Source organism: Dromaius novaehollandiae, chromosome 12 (genome assembly GCF_036370855.1).
Source record: "Dromaius novaehollandiae isolate bDroNov1 chromosome 12, bDroNov1.hap1, whole genome shotgun sequence".
NCBI classification, from domain to species: Eukaryota; Metazoa; Chordata; class Aves; order Casuariiformes; family Dromaiidae; genus Dromaius; species Dromaius novaehollandiae.
Window position 1 is genome coordinate 10,018,687 of NC_088109.1, and position 21,366 is coordinate 10,040,052.

Genomic DNA, 21,366 nt, shown 5'->3' on the forward strand with positions numbered 1-21,366 from the left:
TGTAAAATATTTTGAAATACTTAGAGAAAGACATGTGAATCCAAAGTTTTGCTAGCTAGGAGCCTTCTGTGCTAGGTTAGAATGATAATAAAATCCAGATACATTTTTTGTGAATGTTTTTCTGAACATTTGTTTTGCAGTGAGATAAAAATAGTTCATAAAGGAACCTTGGCAAAAAATGTGGCTATATAGCACCTCCATAACAGATATATGATGATCTCAGTATCTCCTGAGTGAGGAATATAATCATAGGAGATGGATAGACAAAAATAGACATGTTTTCTTGAGTATACGCATGAAGTTGTGCAATAATTGTTAAGACTTGAGTGCTAGGTATTATTGTGATGTCATTATCATTGTTCTTTGAGACACAGATGTGAGCTGAACAGAAGTATAAAAAATACTGATTTGCTGACTGTCTAGTAAGCTTCGAGAAAACTTCCCAAAACAACAGCATAACTCGGACATGCTAGTATATACGCCAGCACGTAAACCCATGGTAGTCCACAGTGGCACTGTGTACGTGGCTTAGTCAGAGCACCTGCAAAGAAACCCTCTGTGGAGAGGCAGATAGGTATGTGGATGCGCTCCCAGCCACCTCTGCCCACCTACCTTTTTCTGGCAGCCTCCTGTTCACTGGATGCGAAAAGGAAACTATAATTTGTCTTCAAAGGGACTATGACAGAGACCCGCGGGAGAGAGCAGTTCCCTGAGCTGTCTCCCTCTCTTGGGGCTCACTCACCAACTTTGATAAATGTTGCTAAAACTTGCCCTAACTAGTTTAGCTAGTTTCCTTTTTCCCACTTAAATGTACATATTACATCATCAGCAAGTCTCTGCATTCTATTCTGAGAGTTACTTTCCTGTAGTTCTCCCTATGGACAACTAGTGTCTATCTTGCAGGGAGAAAAAGTGTGTAGATGTCTGTCACACTACGTTTTCTTCTATATTTGCCCTTCATTTATGTACAGCAAGAGGCTAAAAATTGTCAAGGATATTTGTTGCTTGCCACTTTTATTTTTACATGAACATACACATGCAGGGACATGGAAGCTCTGAATTTCAAAACAGTAAAAAAAGGTTTTATTTCCTTGTTTATCCTCTAGGCGCTGTGCTCTCACTCTCTTTTGATGTTGATGAAAAAGACGCTTATTAATGGGCTGGTTCAAGAGATTAAAAAAGGAAAAAACTCTTTGAAATTCCACCACTGAATGAAATTACATCACTGATTTAGCCCGTATTTTCCAAGTGACTAAGCATCTTACTTTTATACAGAATAAAAATTCTTGTCAAGAAAAATTGGTCACAGTTCAGATGTTTTCTAATAAGATATCAGCTGCATCATTAGTGTGGTTTTCCTCTCTAAGCTGAGCATCAGTTCTTATGAGAAAGAAATGATATGCTGAACTCCATTTTCTTCCTCCACCCTCTCCTCTGCATATCGCGCTCCCTTACTGTGGTACATTAATTCACTTGTGGCTCAGCCATTCATTCATAAATTAGCTCTCTCATAATCACTATGGAAAGCACAAAACTATAACCTTTAGTGAAGGAAAGATCTGTTAGCCGACTCCATTTCCTCATTAGTATGAGATTGTTTTATAATATCTAGAGTTTACATATTCCTCTCCATCAAGAAAATTATGTGTGAACTAGGAGCAAAAAAGAGAAGCAAGAAAGATGTGTTTTTCGAGGTTTGGGGGAAACCAAAGTTTCCAGATGATTCTTGCTGCACAGGGGGAATTTAGACAGTCACCATGGAGATGATTTCTTCCTCTCCTTGAAGGGTTTGGGACTCTTCTGCCTCTTCAGTGAAGACCTGGCATCCTTCTATTTAGAAGTAGCTGTTCCAAGAAAGAGCCATGCTGTCTTTTTTCCACAGATTTCAGTGCAGGAGGACAGAAAAAGAATTTCTGTTATCCAGAACATCTGTATAGCAAATCTTGTTTTCAGGATCCTTTTTTGACTTATGAGAATCAGTCTCATACAAATCCAATTTATTCTGGTTTCAGACCCAATCTTTCCACTCTTTTTTTCCGTACAAAGCCTTGTGGCATCAGGACAGATAGCGTATCTGCAGACGCATATCCTTCACATTCGCAGACACACCCAAAAGTTGTAGTCAGATGAAATTAATGTGAGTTGAGGATATATTTTATGGAGATAAAATGTCATACAACTATTTACTATCTGAAATATAATTCACTGTAGTCCATCCTCTAGTTTTCATGTTTAGAAGGTCTTTAACTTTCTAGCATTTTCTTGATTATGAACAACTGCTTTATTCAGCTCAGGCAATAATCTCAACAGTAGAGCTTGAAAACCTTCTCAGGGAGCATTTTGAGACATTTCTCTCAGGCAGTTTAGAAAAGTTTCATTTTTGTGTCTGCTTCACAGCTTCGTGCACTATTTCCATTCAAGACTAATGTTCAGGGTGAGCCAGAAGTCAAATGTCCACTGGGGTTTTGAGCACAGTTATTTAACCCAGTCCAGAATCAGTATAAATGAAAATGACCAATTCTGCAACTGGCTTCACCACTGTCAGAATTAAGGGTAAGTTTCTGCATGAACTCCTAGGACAGACAAAACCTAGGAGAGACTGTACTATACAAGAACATTTCATTACTACAATAAAGCCTCTTTATGAGCCTGAAGCAGTGTTCACAGTACAAAGTGGAAGAAATCAGCTCTTTATGATAACTAAGCATCAAAGTTGCATGCATACTGAAATGCAAATTGTACCTGCTGTTGTGAATGCAATTGGAGGACTGATTTTAACAAAGAGCCACAAAGACTAGAGAGGAATGAGGGGTGGGGAAAATGGAAAAATAGTCGTTTAATGTTTCCGAGACCATTTCTATGCTAACAAAAAGTTGATTAGTCCATGTGTGCTTAGCTGGGACACATTTTTCTGTTGAGATTTGGCTATGCGATTATCTGCATTATTTTATCCCTCATTGTCTTGTACAGTCAGTAATGTCAAATGCATGTAAGCTGAACAAGAATTTTGCCTAGTGAGAAAGGGTAGAAAAAGAGGAGGGAAAACGCATAGACAGCATCTATTTTAATAATACTCCAAAATTATTAGATACTTAGGATAGATATTAATTAGCAGTTGGTGGAGAATTTAAACTCTACAATTTTGAGTTGATTCACAGATTTAAAGAACCACAGTCAATGGGAAACAATTGATGATGTATCCAGATTACTGAGATTGCTTGGCAGGAGATTCCTGTGTTTGAAAACAGCGAAAAATGCAGCCACAATTCAGCAATTAAAGGGATCATCACTACATCAGCCCTAATAATCTATTCTGGTATCCTGTATATTAACCCTGTTTACACTGATTGACTGCCTAACATAAATGAAACTACTTTTTGGAGTAAAGAGTGTTCATTGTGAGTAAAATTGCTAGAAATAGGGTCTGAAGGAATTAAAGGAATAACCAGGTAAATTTTTCTTCTTTCTGTACACATTTAACTGCCTTCTATCTGCACCTATTTTTGAGGTTTTATTACCTCAGTTTTTCAGTACTAAGCAACATTTATGAAGAAATGATGGGAAGTTCAAATAGTCACTTCTTTTTCCAGATTTTAATGGATTTGGGCAGGGAAAAGCTTTATCTAAAAGAAGCCTTCAGGAAAATGTCTTTTATTTTCTCTGCAAATGTATATTGCCATGACCACTGTGTGATGCAACTCCAAAATGTCAGTTTGGAAATGAAAATAGGCAGTAGCAGATGAGGTACCATTACTGCTGTTTTGAGGACTGGGAAAAGATATGATCACAAAGGGACAACTACCTGCTTTGGGGAAGTCTAATGAATATCTTTTTCCCACTCTGGTAGTTTCAAAGTAATGAGACTTACAACCATGTCATGGTTATACACATAGAAGCTGTTTGAAGTCAGTTTTGCACTTAATGTGTGTTTATAACTTTTCTAAAAATGATTTGTGAATATTATTTTAACCAAAGTTCTGTACGTTTAATACATATCGTGTGGTCTTTTAATATTGATTTAACTTAGCTCAGCATGAACGTGCACTGATCTACTAATTTGCATCTTCAGCATTGTGTGTGTGAAGCGGCCAGTTTAAGCACATGATCACAGAAACTCCCTGCACAACCATCATATATCTTCCACTCTCTTTCAATGTACTTTTTATTGTAAATACTGCTGACTCTGAGTTTCTGATGCAGACAGTCTCCAGCTAAGCAATTAGCCATACCTTTAGCTTCAGGAAACTGAAATCCCATTCACATGCTGTTCCAGACAGGAGCTGTGATCTAATTGCTTCTGAGGTATCTGCCCCAAACGAGCTAGGCAATCATCACAGTAGGTTTAGAAGAACTTTAAAGAAAAAACAGACAGAAAGAGTAAATAAATTACAATGCAATATAGATAATCTATAAATAAATCATGCATGACTGAGGTACAAAACTTGCAAATCTACCAAAGACAAATAGGATTTTGTAACAGGCTGCCAGCCTATTAGGAGAGAAAGCTTTCCTAACTTAGGAACCAGAGATTAAGTTCTGAAGAAGGTCTAGGCCATCTAGAGATGGAAAGCTCCGCAACAACGGAAGTTCAACGCAAGGGAAACACCATATCACAGCAAAGTTCTTACCATCTTTTACGCTAACCCAACAGGGCAAGCAGATATGTGAGTTCTGTTGTTTGCAGTCAGGTTTATTTATGCTAACACTGCTAACAGGCAGCCCGATGGCGTTCTGCTGCTTCGGAATCCCTTCATTCCTTGCCTCTGTGGCTTCATGACTGCCCTGCCTTCTGCTAATGGAGCTGAATGTCTGTCTGAGACCCGGGCTTCCCGTACCTCCTTCAACTGTGAGCTTCTATGGTCACTTATTTAAACTACTTTGAATAGTGTCTTCTACTGCCTCATAGGCTAGGCTTTCTTAATGGGTAACTGTTGTCATACCAAAAGCTCACAGACTAAGGCAAATGCTTAATTGCTTTGCTGAAATGAAATGATTAAATGTAAAGGTTAAAATTGTACCACAGCTTTTGAGGAGGAACTCTTGACAAGAGTTGACTTCTTTGTTTCTCTAAAATTTTTTGAATACTTCACATAAAATCTTATAGAATCCAGGATTTATGCCTTCTGGAGGATAAACACAGCAGCTATGTTGCTGCTTGTTATGAAACATAAGGTTTCTGTTGAACTGGAAAGTCATTATATTGATGCATTAATATTAAGCAAAGGGAGATTTGTAGATCTATCAGACTTCTATTGCATTTCCTAGACTGATCTATAACAAAACAATCCTGATTTTCCTGCTCGAATTCATGACATTACTGAGATTGTTTATTTTGTGAAACTCAAAATGCAAATCAAAGGAATTCATGCTCAGCTTAAAGAAGAAATTTCAATAAATTTTATAAAAATGCCACAATCCCACCTACCCACTAATTAATTTCTCCTGTTTTCCGTAATAGCCTTTGAATGTGTGGACATATATGAACCATTAATTTGTGTCTTGGAAATACAATGACAGAATGATCTTCACTTAAAAATGTGATTCTGCATGACAGTATATGAAGTGTAGAGCCATAGATTTTAAAGCCATCAGGGACGACTGCGATTGTCTAGTTTGATCTATGCAATTTTATGAATGAATCATTGTATCATCAATGTATCAGGTCCAACAGCTATGGCTGAAAGAGAACTGATTTTCAGAAAAATATCCAGTCTTGATTTAAAGATTTTCAGTGATGCAAAGCCAACAAAAGTCCTTTTGCAGGACCCCAAATACACCTACTCAGTATTGGATCCCTGTTTATCCCAAGGTACATCAGACAATTTTTAATACAGTGTATGTCACAGATTTTATCATCCTGCTTTTTTAATCAAAAGGTCAAGTCAAATGCGGTGCAGAAGTCTAAATATATTACATTAACAAAGTTATTTTATCAAAAAATCTCTTAGTCTCAAAGCAAAAAACATAGCAAGGTGGTCTGAGAAGTTTTATTTTCTATTGTACTATGCTGACTGGCATGAATTATATTACCTTCCTTTAATTCTTTGTTACTTAAAAATTCCAGGGTTGGCTGTTCTGTTATTTTGCCCAGTATTGCTGTCAGGCTGACAGGCCTATAATTACCTTGGTCCTTCCATTTACCCTGTTTAAATTTGGCACAATTTAGCTTTTTTTTCTTTCAAGCTGAATTTTAATATTGAATTCTCCTTCCAAGTTATGAAATTGTCCTTGGAATTTTTAAAATTATGCCTGAGACTCTATTGTTCACATCATGAGACCACCAATAAATGTCACTGAGATGTAAAACTGATTTCTAAATAGTTAAGCTTTATATCTTGAAAAAGAACCTGTAGCAGTCAAGGAAAACTTAAAATAGGATATCTTGTTATTTTTATGAATTAACTTTGCTAGAGTAACTGAATTTACATATTTATTCTCTTGAAATATTTAATTCAGTGATCACTGAGCACTGGATGATTTTGCAGCACTGGAACTTCTGCACACAGGACTGCAAGTTCGGATGATAGGTTGTATTACTACTTAAACATTAGTAATAGTTCATTTAGAGGTCAAATGGTGATAAGTTAAAACAGAGAAAGGCCATCTTGCTAGTTATTAAGTAATTTGCAAGGGCAAATTAATTTTCAGGAGAACTTCAGGAGAACTATCATGGGATGATTATGAATTCAGTGTGTCTGTCCTTCCAGAGAGCATCCCTGTTTACCAAAGTACCGCAATATGTTTTTAAATATCAAGAAAGTCAGACACTTAAAGGCTTTTTTGGAATGGCCACATTCACACTTTCTTCCTTGCATACATACAAACAAAATAAAATGTTTTGTTTTAGTAGTTTTAAAAGTAAACTACATCATCACAGATAGTGACTACAGTCTTCAGGTTACTGTAACTCTTTAACAGCAAAAGGAAAAAAAATTGTTTAAGAAGCTTCTTAAAATTAATATGCCAATCTCTTAGATTTCTCTATGGTCTTCCAGAGATTTACTAGTTTAATATCTTACGCCTCACACAAAATAGCAGATGAATTAAAACTAAGCTGTAATTTTTCTCCTGGCTGCCACTTCTTTGCCAAAATACTGTAATTTTAAGGCTGATTTTACATTAAAATTTTTTGATGTTATTCAATACAAGGTACTTTGCTGAAGATTTGTTGTTATATCTTTACAGATTCGATTCTATCATGTCCCTCCTACTTCGGTCCCCACATTTAGTGGTTTTACATTATTTTAAGTTACATAAATACTATTAAATAATTCTTCCCAATTTTATTCTATTATAGAGATATTTGACCTTTTCCTTCTCCTTGTCTATGAAAGATCACTGAATATTTTAATATGTGCCATTTTCATCTCATTAAATAATACATTTTTACATAGTTTATTTTATTTACAATTACTTTTAACAGTGATTCTATCGCAAACCATGAAACCAATGTACATTTTATAGTGTGTAGAATCTATCGTGACAAATTGAGGTAACCAGTTCTTTGAAATAAATAAAACTATTAAAAATATGGATCTGAATTCTGCTTGCTCCTACCCTGATTTGATTGCATTGACACTGACTTGCTATCTAACATTAGTGAGTTATCTTCTACTTCATCTTCATTAAATTGTCTGAATATTTTCTGCAGCAGAAAGTTACTGTTGAAAGTAATAGCAGAACACTCACTGCGTTTAATAACTTCCTGTTTTCATCCTAACTGCAGAGCCTTTCCTGATACTGATAAAGTCAATATAAAGCAATGAAGGCTATTTTGGGGTGTCCACAAATCATCACTTTGATTGTAATTAACATTCACTCTAATATAGACTTTTAGTGTTCTGCTTATGTTGGATGCAAGCCTATGGAAACCTTATTCTATGGTTTCATAACCATGTACATAAACCTTGGTGCTGGCTGTCATTGCCAGCGTGAATTTCAGCCTGATGGAATAGATGTCTTTGATGGCGTTTTGCCGGCTTGCTCCAGCAAGCAATACTTGGCTCCATGTTCGGTGTTGCCTGCAATTGCTCTGTAAAGCAATTAGCTAACTAGCCTTGTTCTTAAAGCTGTGCTGACATCAGCAATGATTGTGGTGGCCAAAGGGTTTTGGCATGAGTCTCTAATCTAATGTCATCAAATAAAGCATCCACAGTAGATTCAGTACACCCTGAAACAGAGGATAGTGCGGGATACCGGGGAAACTCAGTAAGTAGGCAAGAAGCATATCCACAGACATTTAAACTGAGCAGTATTCAATGACATAAAGGTGGAAAAAGTCACAAGATTGTCAAAATGTGCATTTGGAGACACGGGTATCTATAGAAAATGAGAAATGCAAATTGCATAGTGGTGAATTTATTTAGTACACAAAATCTGTATAGAAGTGTTCCAAATGTGATGAAGAGAATAACTGGACAAAACGTATTTTGCAGCCTACTTTGGCAGTTCTTATTAGGCTCTAGGCATTTCTTCAGTAATCTCTCTAGGGCAGAAAATATATTAATTACAGAAACTAAACAGCATTACTGCATACTAGGGTATAGAGAGGCCAAAAAGGCACTAGCTTCTGTCACTTTCTGCGGGAAGAAGATGACAACTTACTTTATGGTTTAAACTAATCTTAAACTTACAAAAAAAGTTTTTTTTTTTTTTTTAATTTTGTCTGATAATATCCTTGGAATCTAAGAGGGTCAGTGAGTTCCTTCCTTCATGCTGTTAAATCAAAGGTCACTGATTTGATGCTGGTTCGGCCCAGTGAACTTCTATACAAAAAGTTAGTGGAATGTAAGGCAAATGCCGTGGTGTGAAGGTCTTCCAGCTTTGTGGTTATTTTGTACTGCTGAAACAGGGCTCATGGCTGATCCTGAAATACCAGTTCTTCTAGATCTGCCATCAGATTTTAATAGAATTAATCTTAAAGCTTCACTGACATTGTGAGTATGAATGATGCTGCTCTCAAATGGTTCTGCCTAAGTAGTGAGCCACTGGTTCTGTGAAGAAACAGGGATAGAAATTCAGGGGAGGTTGCAGACCATTGCTTCAAAAATGTTTCAGTGAAATATCATGGGATCGACTTCACTTCTGAGTAATGGAAATCAAGTTGCAAATGTGTTATATATCCCAGTGTGGAATGATATGGAATGCCTTCTATTTCTTAATGCTGTCCATGGTTACTGATCTCAAGCCTTAATGTTGGTAGAATCACTCTGGCCACCCAGGTTAGAATGAGTCATCTCTGCCTTCCTAGCTCTTTCAGATTTAGTTTCTGAGGGCTGGAATAACATTCACTTATTTCTGTGTTCATCTTGAGCACTTCCTGCAAAATCACTACTAAAGGGTCACTATCTTGAATTTTTCTTTTAAGTATCTTCGCCACAAATAATCTAGCCTCACAGATTCTCAGTGTTATTGGTTATACTAGATTGTACAAAGGTTGGTTCTTTATTGCTATTAAAATCTTATTTTTGCAGTAACCTCCTCTGGAAGTTGTGTTCTTTCTTCTGTCATTTCATTTTATTGTGTGGAAATTGAATAGAAGTGTTAATTTACACTTCCAGCTTTATCTTCTTGTTTTGTGAAGTCTCCTCATGTACAGGTTCTGTGAACAGCTCAGCAGCTAATTCCCTGTTGATCTCCATGACAGTTAAATATTTTGCAATCCTTTATTGTTTTTCTTCCTTTTCTGAGCAATCTTCTTGTTTCGTCAGTTCTGGCAGCCTTAATCAGTGTTGTTGTTGGGTTTGGGCTTTTTTTTTAGCACCCTTTCAGTTTCACTTCATAATTCTCTTAATCCTCTCCAGATTTCATATTCTTCTATATGTCATATACCCTCTATTTTTCCTCAAGAGCTCTTCTGACATTCTTAGTCATCCATATCGGTCTTATCCTTCTTTTATGACTAGCATAGCTGATCTTTCTCATGCACTCACAATCCCTTGACTACCCCTTCTCATCCCAACTCCTGTTTTTTTTTCATTATTTAGCACTGGATGTGGCTGCATTGAAAGAAATATCTCACTGAAGTCAATATATTGAAGTGTCTGCCCATTTTGGGGAAGCATCAATGGTTAGCTTCAGTGGCTCTGAGTCAGCCTTTGCCCCGAGGCCACCGCGGCATTGCTGGCTCATTTGAAGAGCAGAGAAGGTGGTGCGTGGTGATGCAACAGGCACAGGCTGAATAAGCAGAGATTTCGCTTGCCAAAAGGTAAATCTGCATGTAAGCAGGATGCTTAGGCAGAGGAGGAAAATAGACTTTAGAAGATATTAAATGACTATGTTTGTATGATAATGGCTGGACAGTGATGTGCTGTATTTCTAGGAAGCCAGAAAAGGCCTTTTTAGAATGAACTTGCTCTCCCATCATCTCTATGTATAGTATATCAGCTAATGCATCATGCATACATGGCATCTGATCTTACAGCAGGCATCTACGTATCAGAAGCAAGATCAAGTCTATTTTCTGTACCACATACTCTAACCCCAGTGTTGCTGATGAAATTATAAGATTGAAATATTATATCTGAAATATAGAATTGAAGGATGGAGAAAAAGAATATTTCACATGTGTTTACAAGATTAGTATAGTGTCTAAAATTTGACAAAAATCCTGCATACTGAAGAAGCATTCCTGTCTAGTTTTATATAGCTCTATTCCCTGTGTTTCATAAGTGGCTTAACATCTTATTATTTAAAAAAATAGGTTCACAACTATCCTTTTTAGAAGTCTCTGTTACATTTGTTCTCTTCATAGTCCCGAAGCAGTATCTCTCAGGCATCTCAGCACCAGGCCTCACTTCCATCAGTTAAGAATCCTTTTATGTCTCATTATAAGAAGCTACTCCCTAGGCAAGGTAATTGGTCACGTGTGGGCATATGTATGTTGAATTTCTGTCAGTATCTGCCTGCAGTGGAATATGGAGAACATAAGCATCAGAACTAGCCTTCTCCTTTTCTTGCGTAAGATATTAAAAATAATAAGAGACCTGCATCTAGCATTCTTTTCTTTTTTGGTCAAAATTCTGCCTAAATTATTTGAGCTCTTCTTTCTCCTTTCCACTCAGAAAGAAAATGTCCAGCTACCATTTGTTCTCCAATTAGAACTGCTCAGTAGAGAGATGTTACCAGTGGAAAAAGATACTTTACAGTTTACAGCTGTCTTTACATTCCACAAATATACGACTACAGACAGGGACTAGTTCAACATCTTATATGCATTAATTTACCCTGGAGACTATTCAAATATATGCCTGACTGCAAGATGCTAAGAAACTGTATTGTTAGCCTGGGATCTCCTTGGCAAAGGTCACAATCACTTGTGTTTCCTCTGAGAACACCATGTACTGAGGGCTAAATCAGCTCTGAGGTTCCTTTGAGACATCAAAACTTCAAAAACAGTGATAGTTGAGACAAGGTCTTTGCTAGGACTTTTTAATAATAGTGTGTGGGCTCTCTCAACTTTGTTTAAACCTTGAATTTTTTAGCAAAATTGTGCTGGAATTTATGGGAGCCAGTGGACAGCTGTAACATGCCCACTTTGTGTGACTTTAGATTATGGCTTTGCATGCATAGGGCACTACAGTGTGTTTCAAATTGCTAGGTACCTATACTGCCTCTCAGGAAGGTATACTAAGCATGATTTCTACCTCATCACGCATTGTTTTACCACTATTTAATACACGAAGTAGGTCAAAATGGGTTACAGCTAAGCAGAGCCCTTAAATCTAAATCAACTTAATCTAAATTGAACTTCTAAGTGAAATTCATCATTTGGTTTGTTTACAATTTTCTAGATTCAGTATGAGACAAGAGGAAGCAATCTGTATCTTTACAGAATTAAAATATTCCCATAAATAAGCTCAATCACTGGCCTTTGTACAGAATAGAAACAGAAACATTTATTAAATTGACTAGAGTCTGGAAATAAATGTTGAGATTGTACACTCTGTTGTTGTCTGTTTTTTTTTTTTTTTTTAAACTGTGTATTTAAATGGAACAGCAAACACAGATTATGCCTTAGTAATTTTTATGGCTTCGGCATCTGTCCCTTTGCTTTTATTCACATATTTTCATAGCCATAATCTCTAGTTTCTTATTTGATGATGCAAACCTTTCTGATGCTGAAATGGATAAAAATCTTGCCGAGTTTACTGTGAGTCATTTTCAGGAATAATCCTGTTATTTGACAGGAAAAAAAGGACCCCAGGCAAAGAAACAGCATGCATATTAAATGACTGAAGATATTAATGTCCAATGTTTTCATAGCTAAATTTCTGCATAAAGAAATGCTGGAAGAATTGCTACACAACTGCAAACTGGAAAAGCCCCAAGACATAATCCACCTGAACCTAAATTTTATTTTGCATGTATAATAGAGCTCTATTTTATTTGAAATTGCAGAGTGTGTTGGCAGATCTGTCAGCTACCTCAAGCAGATACGCACATTGGGATACACCCCTTCATTGGTAACTGGCACCCGGCATTGAGATGCCAGTTCCACGGTCACTGAAAATAGCTTTACACATAAGTTCAAAGCTATAACTGAATTGCATCAACAAGCCAACTGTATGAGGCAGGTGATTATGGAATATTGAGATCTGGCTGCACTCACTGATTTTCAATTAGTTTCAAGGGCATGCAGAAGAAAGCAAAAGTGTGACAGAATTTGTTAGTTTGTTTTAGAAATATTAATATGACGCAAAACTGGAATATTTTCATTATTTTAAAACACGTCATGTCACATCCTCATTTTGATGTGCTTGGGCAGTGGTGTCTCTGATGAAAATAAAACAGTCCCAAAACCATACAAGCAACAAACCTTACCCCACGAATATCTTTTGATAATTTTACCTGCTAACTGGAAATCACAAAAAGAGAGCTGATTGTGTCCTGAAGGAATTTTGTTATTCACAGCGAACCTATTACTGATTGAAAGCTCTTCTGTTGCCTCGTCTACTACTAGCATGATCCCTCAGCAGTTTTCTATAGTGATTTGCTTCCCAAGTCTATTAAGCTGGTCTTTGTGTTGTCAAGAGCTACACAATGAAGTCTCATGATATGAAAGGATATTTACTTTGCTTCCTTATTTACACTTTTGTGTTTTTAAACTCTTTGAACTCCAGTGAAAGCACAGTTGTCAAAGATTTGACCTAACATAGTTCCATGTTTTGTTGAATGTAACCACAAAGCCAGGAAGGAGAAATATTTTTGGTAGGGTAACAAACATGGTATCCTACAGGATTCAGAAAGTCAAGGAAAAGAATTTCTGAACTACATGCAACTGACAGATGTGTTTAGAGCTCCATAAAAACAAAGACTGAATATATATGAGATGTTCACCTTAAAACCAAATGCGAGATCTTTACAAGACAGTCTCCATTCTACCTATGTAGTGAGGCATCTTAAAAATGATTGTCATACCTACTATTGAGATTATACCACACTTTTAGCTCATAAAATATTTAATGACTGTAATCCTTTATCTCTGTGAATAACGCAGCTCATTGGATCTACTTGTAAGAGTGTCAAATTTTAAAGATAAAAGACCTTAAAAACATACTACAGATCTGAAAATCTGGACTTGCATTTTACTTCTGCAACATTTTATACTTCTTTTTTTCATTCACTAATGCAATTACTGACTCCTTCTTCATTCTACATAGTTGTTTTCTTATTATCTGTCATTCCTGTTTCAGTGTGGCGTGCCAATGTCAACTAAGAGATAGGACTACATTTTAGCCAGTAGGTACCAATTAGTACAGATAAATAGCCTTCTTTTTCTGGTTGCTGTTAGCTCCTGCTTACTATAAAACTTGGTTTGTACTTACTGCTAGCCCGACTTATTGGGAAACATGTACATGCATTTCTGTTCCCTTATGTACCAAATCCTACAAGCCCTTCCATGCAGCAGAGGAATTTTGCCTTGCAACAAAGTAAGTTTGGAATACATTTTGTGTTGTCTCCATTGCTGAATACATAATTAATAGCATGTCAAAGATAAGTATGCAGATTTACTATTGGTTTCATGCTCTAAGTGTATTTGCCTCACACAGTAAACAGCACATACTCCTGGAAATGGCAGAACTAATCATATGAAACTGTGTCATGATCCAGCCACAGGATGAAGTAGGACTTTTCTTGACCTTGATGTGCTCAGCCAGGCAGCTGTTGTCTTCTTTAAGAACTGCTTTTTACAAGGAACGTTTCTGAAAGTCATTTAAAAAATCTATTTGGGAAAGATTCTGCAGAGAAGTTTGCTGAGCTCAGTATTCAGGTACCTGGCAAGAGAGAAACTTTTTTTGAAGCCCAGGTAATGCGTTGTGTTTAGGAAAAGGAGCGGAGACAGGTAAATCTGAGAATTTGATTTCACTCTATATTCTGCTATATGATCATTAAAAAGCATAGCTTTTTACTTTTTCCCTAAGCTCTGTAAGGCTCCATGTCTTAATATTTAAAATGGAGCTAATGAATTTTACTTCTACTGGCAAAAACACTTTTAGGTACTGCTAAAAGTGTAGAAAAAGTAGTAGAAAAAGTTGGTTTAAAAGTACAAAGCAATTTTCTTTCTCAAAGGATTTATTTGTGCTGTCACAGGAGAAATTGAATCTAGCAGGATTCTGCAATAGCAGGGAATTTTGCCCAAAGCAGAGTTTTGAGTTGGGCGAGGGCTGGCTCGGTGGCTTTCTTCGGGCCAGCACCTGGGCAGCTTGCACAGGAGCTGAGGGGAGAAGCTCCTGGGATGCAATTGCCCCTTGCAGGTGCCAATCCCACTCCCCCACCCCAGGGTGTCCCAGCTTCCCACGGAGCCGTGGCCATGGCCGCGTGCCTGGTGTCTTCGGCCATCCCATGGAGGGGAACCCACACGCAAACGTGCCTGCTTCTGTCTAAAATCTGTGCAGTTTTTAGCAGTCGTTCAGTCTCCAGCATGGGATTTTCAAACTCCATCGCAAACCACAGTCACAATATCCTGCAGAAGCTGAAGTGTGGCTTGTATTTATAAAAGTTGTTTGTTTGCATGAGGCACGTGTGCTGATACTATGAGTCATCCGTCCATTTTGCTGTGACATTTTCAAGCACAATTGTGTGTAGTGGAATTTTTTTGGTAGCTGGCTATGCTGCCCATCTGTGAAATCATCATTCTACTGAGCACTAAAAATAGAGACGAAACTCTTCTGAAAAAATTTTGAATCTACTTAAATGACAGTTTGAAATGTGTTCATGCAGTCCACAGTTTAAATATTTTGTATCCTAAATATGGATACTCTAAATTTAAGGTGATGTAGTCCTGCTGTCACCACTTCAAATCACCTTGCTAGCACAGTGATTTATTTGGAAATTATTTCTGGCTAGAAACAGAGTCTCTTGCCCACCAAAGCCAATTCGCTTGGTCCTCAAATTACTAGGACTGTCATAGGAATATAAGAAATTCTGGAAGATGGATAAGGTTGAAAGTATTTATTAATAACAGGGGATCACTGGAGAAAAATCTGAAGAGAATCCATGACAGTAGATAAGAAGGGAACAGAGGGAAGATGAGAAAGACTACTGGGAAATGAGGCTTTGAGATTAAAAAAAAAATATCAGTGGCTATACTTTCAGCTGGATATTCAAAGCAAGTTAGTGAAAAGATACAGTAAACACAAAAATAGTTAAGAAGAAGAACTATAGCTAGAGAGAGAACCCCTGGAAGAATATAAACTGTACTGTTGAGTAATGGCAACCTAATTCATGCCACAGAATGCCAAAGAATCTAATTAGTCAGGAAAGCACATTGCATTAAATTCTTAGCAATTTGCTGTGAAAAAATCCAACTGGATTGCAAGTTTAACAGACTTTCAATGCGTTCAGAAGCACATTATACTCTTCATACTTACATATAGAGAAAATGAAAAAATACAGTTTCAGAGACACATGCAATAGTGTTTTATCCAAAATTGTGTTTGCAGTTGTCCATTTCTATTTGGGTACCATTGCATAAAGTTCTGCTGAGAGGCCAGGAAAAAATAAATTAGGATTTTTGTTGAGTTAGTAAGCATTAGTGGAGACGGCCAGCCATTTATCTAATCTACAGGCAATCTGAGACATACTTGAAACTGTTGCTCTGTCAAACAAATTAAAAGAGCACTGTCTGCACAACTCCTTTCTTCCTTTCCCTCTTTCCTGCTCTCCTTCTGTCCCTCCTTCCTCTTTCCCCTCCTCCCTTCCTTCTCTCCTCCCTCCCTGTTTCCATACAAGTTTTCACAGTGAGATTTTCTTCATCAAATGTACAGCTAGATCTTCAGCTAGACTGAATTAGTGTAAGTCACTTCATTTACATTTAGCTTTCAAAAACTGTGTATTTTTGGAGAGCTTATATGCAAACAGTTACATGGTAAGACCTCACTGTGGTAGGTTTCTGGAATCCTGAATGTTTTTGTCAAACACTAAATAGGAGTAAAGAAAGCAGAACTGTGCCTAGTCTACTATTACAATGCTCTGCTCAGATTAATAAAAAGACAATTATACAAACACATAAAAGACTATTCTTGTAAAGAGCAAATCAAAATCAAGTGTCATTTCCTCTTGGAAGATTTCTTACCTATTAAGTCTTGAGTATGGATAAGGTCAATAATATGGAAGATTAAGTCTCCCTCTCATCATTTTTATTCTATGGTGAAATCATGTATTTTAAAATCCATTTATGCACATTTTTATCTATTTTTGAGATCTCCAGTTAATAGGTTTTCAGAAGTATGCCCTTTTCAGAGTTGTCTTTATAAACTACATTCGTAATAGCTAAGTGCTATTTTAAGTTCTTTAGAGAGTTACCATTACTTGTACTGACATCAGAAAGAAGGTGTTCACTGATCTGACATAAACAAAATTACAGACACATTTAAGTCTCATTATGATCTTTTTTAGATAAAAATTTGAACAACATCTCCAAACTCAAGCTGTAGCTGTACCACACTTCACGCTAGAAGAATGAAAATAGGAGTCTTTAGGCAAGAAAAAAAAGGCGATGCGTCTGAAAATGTATACAAAGTTAGAAGGAAACACATAATATAGATCAGAAAGAATTCTGCAAGTCCTTGTTCTCCAACATATTTTTAATTAAAATATTCCTCCCACATATAAGTGTAGAAATAGATTAGTGTATGTTAGTATACTAATAACTACAGCAGGACTATTAAAGTTAATAATGGATTAACCCGCATGAGTGAGAATTACTTGCTTGTGAAGGACTAGGCTTGTTGTGTTGCTTCACATGTTTTATAAAATTATATATCTGTTACATAACTTCCTCCCACATGTATTTCAATTGGATTTGTTTGTTCCTTCTTCCTGCAATGAACCATTGCATAGTATTGCTGTGCACTATTCAACAAGATCATAGGTAGCTGAAGTTTTGGTTAAGTAAGTTTACCCTTGTGCACAATGCTCCTTAATTCTTAAGAGCTTCTGCTCCTATGATCTCTGCAAGAGGCTTCTTCTTTGGCTACCTGTTTCCCTTACAGAGAATAAATCTCTGACAAGCAATAAATGTTATCAAGGGGGGAAATGATAGTAATTCAGTGGGAAATTGCAAAAAATGAATGATAATAATGACTATATTTGTTCTCTGCTCTACTATCCTTTAACATATAAAGGAAGTATACTGAGAATGGCGTAGCACAGACTGTATGTCAGACTAGGACATTCATATTTAACTTTTCTCTCAATACAGGTTGTTTTCATTCAAAATCTCATCACTTATTACGATAGCTAGTAAACAGTCTCAGCCATCGATGTAATGCCAGACATTTCATTCATGAATAAGTAAATAATATCAAAGTGATATCAAAGCAAAGCAAAGCAATGTAAGTGAAATAAGTAGACACTAGTTTGCAGAAGAAAAAGGAAAATAGCTTTTTAGCTGGAGAATTAACAGTTTGACTAATTTCCATATATACAATTTGGAAACAAATTCCAGATAATACTGATGCATCAGCACCTTTGGAATAAACAGCATCAATTTTCTTAAATACTTTCTGAAAATTTTCTAAAAGAACTTGCATTTCATTTCTGACTATACAGGACATTAATTTCCTGTGGTCTGAATAATATAAGAAGAATAGAAGTAACACATGCTTTTTACATGCAATTATTTGGTAAAAGAACCATTTTGATTTTGAAAATACTGTGGATCATTTGGTCCTGCAATCAAGTGCCAGATAGCTTTTGAAATCAGGAAGACTATATGCTTACAGTTTTGGACCAACTGCGAAAAAAGTTCTATCTTAAATGCAAGATCTGTTTGATTTATGCTTTGACTGGGAGGCTCAAGAATCTAAAAAGTTTGGTTTCGAGGAGTATTTGGTAGCTTCCAGTGCACATTGCTACAGTCCTTCATAAGGACGGAGGATTAGAAACCAAGCATTGGCAAGGCCAAGAGCCAGGAATTTCATGAAAAAATTATGCAGGAGAGGCAGCCTTTTTCTATAGGATGTTCTTTGCTTTTGTTAGCTCCAGGTCTTACTAGTTATGAATTTGTTAATAGTGCCTCAGTGCTTAAGTTTATAAGCCTCATTTAAAAAATGGTTTAGATCCCTAAGTCTAGATTTATAAAGGTACTAAGTGCCTAAGCAGGTTAGGCACCTAACTCCTGATAATAAGCATGCTAGGTGCCTACTGCCAGTGCCTGCAGCGGTTGTTAGGCATCTAGTCTTTCATTTACATGCTTCTGAAGATGTAGCAAGAGTTTTTAGGCCCTTGAATAACTGACTGTAAAGAATGTAAGTTCTACTGACTTTCATGGACATTTAAGGCAGGTGCCTAAGCACCTCGACTGTTAAGATTTTGTCTGGAAAAACATGCCATAAATGATACAAAGCTCTCAATTCAGTGTGGTACCTTCCCAGTTAAAACAAAACCCCAGGCCAACAGACTGACTCAAAACTGCAACAGCTGAATCAGACCAGAAGGTCATGAAAAAATAAGTGTTCAAAGCAAGATCAAGAAGTCACATGGGCATAGGAATTTTCCTCCTTTAAAAGACTTCTCTCTGTGTAGTTCTCAACCAGCTTTACCAGTAAGGGTTTTTATCCTTTAATTTACAAAAATAACACCAAAAGGGATGGACAGCATGCAACTGAAAGCTTTTTATAAAACTGGAGGATGGGTATTCTTCACCATTTCCCTGGAGAATGTCAGCAATATTAAGGTTTTATTGCTCTTCATTTAATTACTATCTTTAGTTTTTATTTATTATTAATTAGATGGGGATAATTGTGGATGAAGGATGGCGAAAAGAGAGGATAGGGACGTGCGTAAGAAAGCAGCAGGGGAATGGGGTTGGTAGAAATAGTTTCACTGAAATCTTTCCTCAACAAAATGGCATTTTTGACAAAGTGTAAAGGTTCAAAGACATTGCTTTTGATGACAGTTTGTTCAGAAAAATATCCCGCAATACTCTTTAAAAAAATCTGAAAATTCGCATTGCAGAAAAAAAATAATTTTGAAGCATCAATTGTTTCGTTTGTATTTCTCTACATCGTATTTTATTTCATTAATTATGTTTTACAGTGGTTGAGAGGCCACTTTTTACAGTGGCCTTACAGCAGGTAAAGATAGCTGCCCTGACAGGTATTTTCTTTTTTTCCACATCAGCACGCACGACTTCTAAGGATATTTCAAGAACACTGAAAACAAAACTAAAATTCAAAATAGATCTTTAGGATTCGGCGGTGAAAATTAAGATTTTCGAATTTATTCCAGTTAGTCATTTCGGGGAAAATTCTGAAAATACCTGGTTCGGGTTGGGCTCCCGAGGACGCGCCTTTCACTCAGTCACTTCCGCGGGGAGCGCAAGCTTTGAGGGACGTTGTGGGGTGTAGCGGCAGCGCCTGACAGGAGGCTCCGCAGTCGGCCGGGCCGGGCAGGGCCGGGAGGTCGCGATCTGGGCGGGCGGGAAATGGCGGCCGCGGGGCGGGAAGGTGCGAGGGCGCCGCGGGGCACCGGGCGGTTGCCGATAGCCGGGGGCACCGTGGCGCGAGCGTGTCGAGGGAGATGGGCTGGAGCGACGCGTTTTGCGGTGGCAGCGGCCCCAGGCTCTGAGCGGGCGCAGCGGGAGCGGAGGGTAACGGCCACAGGGGCCGGCGGTGCCCGAGGGGGCGCCGCGCGCCTGGCACGCGCCCGCGGCGGGGCGGTCGCCGGCTGGGGGGGGACGCGGCTGGCGCTGCGCGGGCACGGCGACGCCGCGGGCCGGCGGGCTCGGCCGCGGCGGGCCCTGGGGGCGGGCTGAGGGGCGGGGGCCGGGCTCGGCCGCCGGGGACGGCGCAGGGAGAGCGGCGCGGCGCGGCGGCGAAGGGGTTAAGCCGCCGCCGCGGTTCTATTTGCGGCTGCCGCCGCTCCAGGCGATTAGCGCGCGGCTCCGCTCCCCCGCCTGGGTGGCCGCAGGAGCGCGGCAGCAGCAGGTGGCGGTGGCCGCGGCCGCAGCAGCGACAGCAGCGAGGGAGTTAACCCTGTGGCGGCGGCGGCGGAGGGGGCAGCAGCAGCAGCAGGGGGACCGAGGATCAGGCGGCAGCGGCAGCAGCAGCAGGGGACTGAGGATCAGGCGGCAGCAGCAGCAGCAGCCGGGTTGCTAGGGATGGAGAGATCCCGTGTCACCCGGATGTGAGTGTCATGTTGGCCCAAACTCTAAGGGATTTGGCAGCGGCGGCAGCGGCAGCAGCAGCGAAGCAGCAGCGGCAGCAGCAGGAGGAGGAGGAGGAGCAGCAGCAGCAGCCCCTCGCGTGTCGCTAGACACTACCATGGGGGTCGGATAGTGGGGAGCGCAGGGGGCAGCGCGCACCTGGCTTGGGGTAGGGTCGGGGGCGTCTCTGCTTTTTTCTTTTTTTCCCCCCTCCTCTCACACACCGGAGAAAGTGAGAATAATGCATCACCACCAGCAGCAGGAGCAGCACCCTGAAGGTAAGAGCCGGAGCGCCCACCAAGGGCAGCAGCATGCCTGGGGCTGAGGGGAGGGGGAGGCGGGGGAGGATTTATGAGGGATTTGGCAGACAGGGATTGGGGGGGGGGGATTAGGGAGGGGGTTGAGGATGGGGTAGGTTTGGGATGAGCGTCTGGGCTCGAGGAAGGGGCCGGGAGAAAGGGCTCGGGGGATAGGAAGGGCGCGGGATAAGGTTAACAAGGGAGAGGGATGCTGCCCTCGGTGTGTAACTAACATGGGAGCGGGTTCATACATGTCTGTCTCCGGCCCCAGGGCCGTTAATATCAGCTGGCTGAGCTGAGGGAGGCAGAGAGGACATGGCTTGGTGCATGTTTCTCTCATATCCGTGTGATTGTGGATAAACCTGCCTGGAAATGCCGCTTCCCAGGGGCTTGTGCGGGGGGCGGGAGAGCAGGTAC

The 21,366-nt window shown here is 39.1% G+C and overlaps 1 protein-coding gene and 1 long non-coding RNA gene across 8 annotated transcripts in view; one reads left to right on the top strand and one right to left on the bottom strand.

Annotated features, from left to right (window-relative positions):
• Positions 1 to 1,060: 1,060 nt before the first annotated feature.
• On the bottom strand, positions 1,061 to 20,158 carry LOC135329587 (uncharacterized). Its single transcript, XR_010391147.1, has 2 exons — positions 19,766 to 20,158; positions 1,061 to 4,351 (listed from the first exon to the last, which is right to left on the bottom strand). It is a non-coding gene; the product is annotated as an uncharacterized LOC135329587 (long non-coding RNA).
• Positions 20,159 to 20,366: 208 nt separating this feature from the next.
• CACNA1D (calcium voltage-gated channel subunit alpha1 D) overlaps positions 20,367 to 21,366 on the top strand; it is a 209,679-nt gene continuing 208,679 nt past the window's right edge. For all 7 annotated transcript variants that reach the window (XM_026102807.2, XM_064518903.1, XM_064518906.1 and 4 more), the window contains exon 1: positions 20,367 to 20,928. In XM_026102807.2, the coding sequence (XP_025958592.2) occupies positions 20,892 to 20,928 (37 nt within the window). In that variant the 5' untranslated portion in view covers positions 20,367 to 20,891. The remainder of the gene's footprint in view (positions 20,929 to 21,366) is intronic.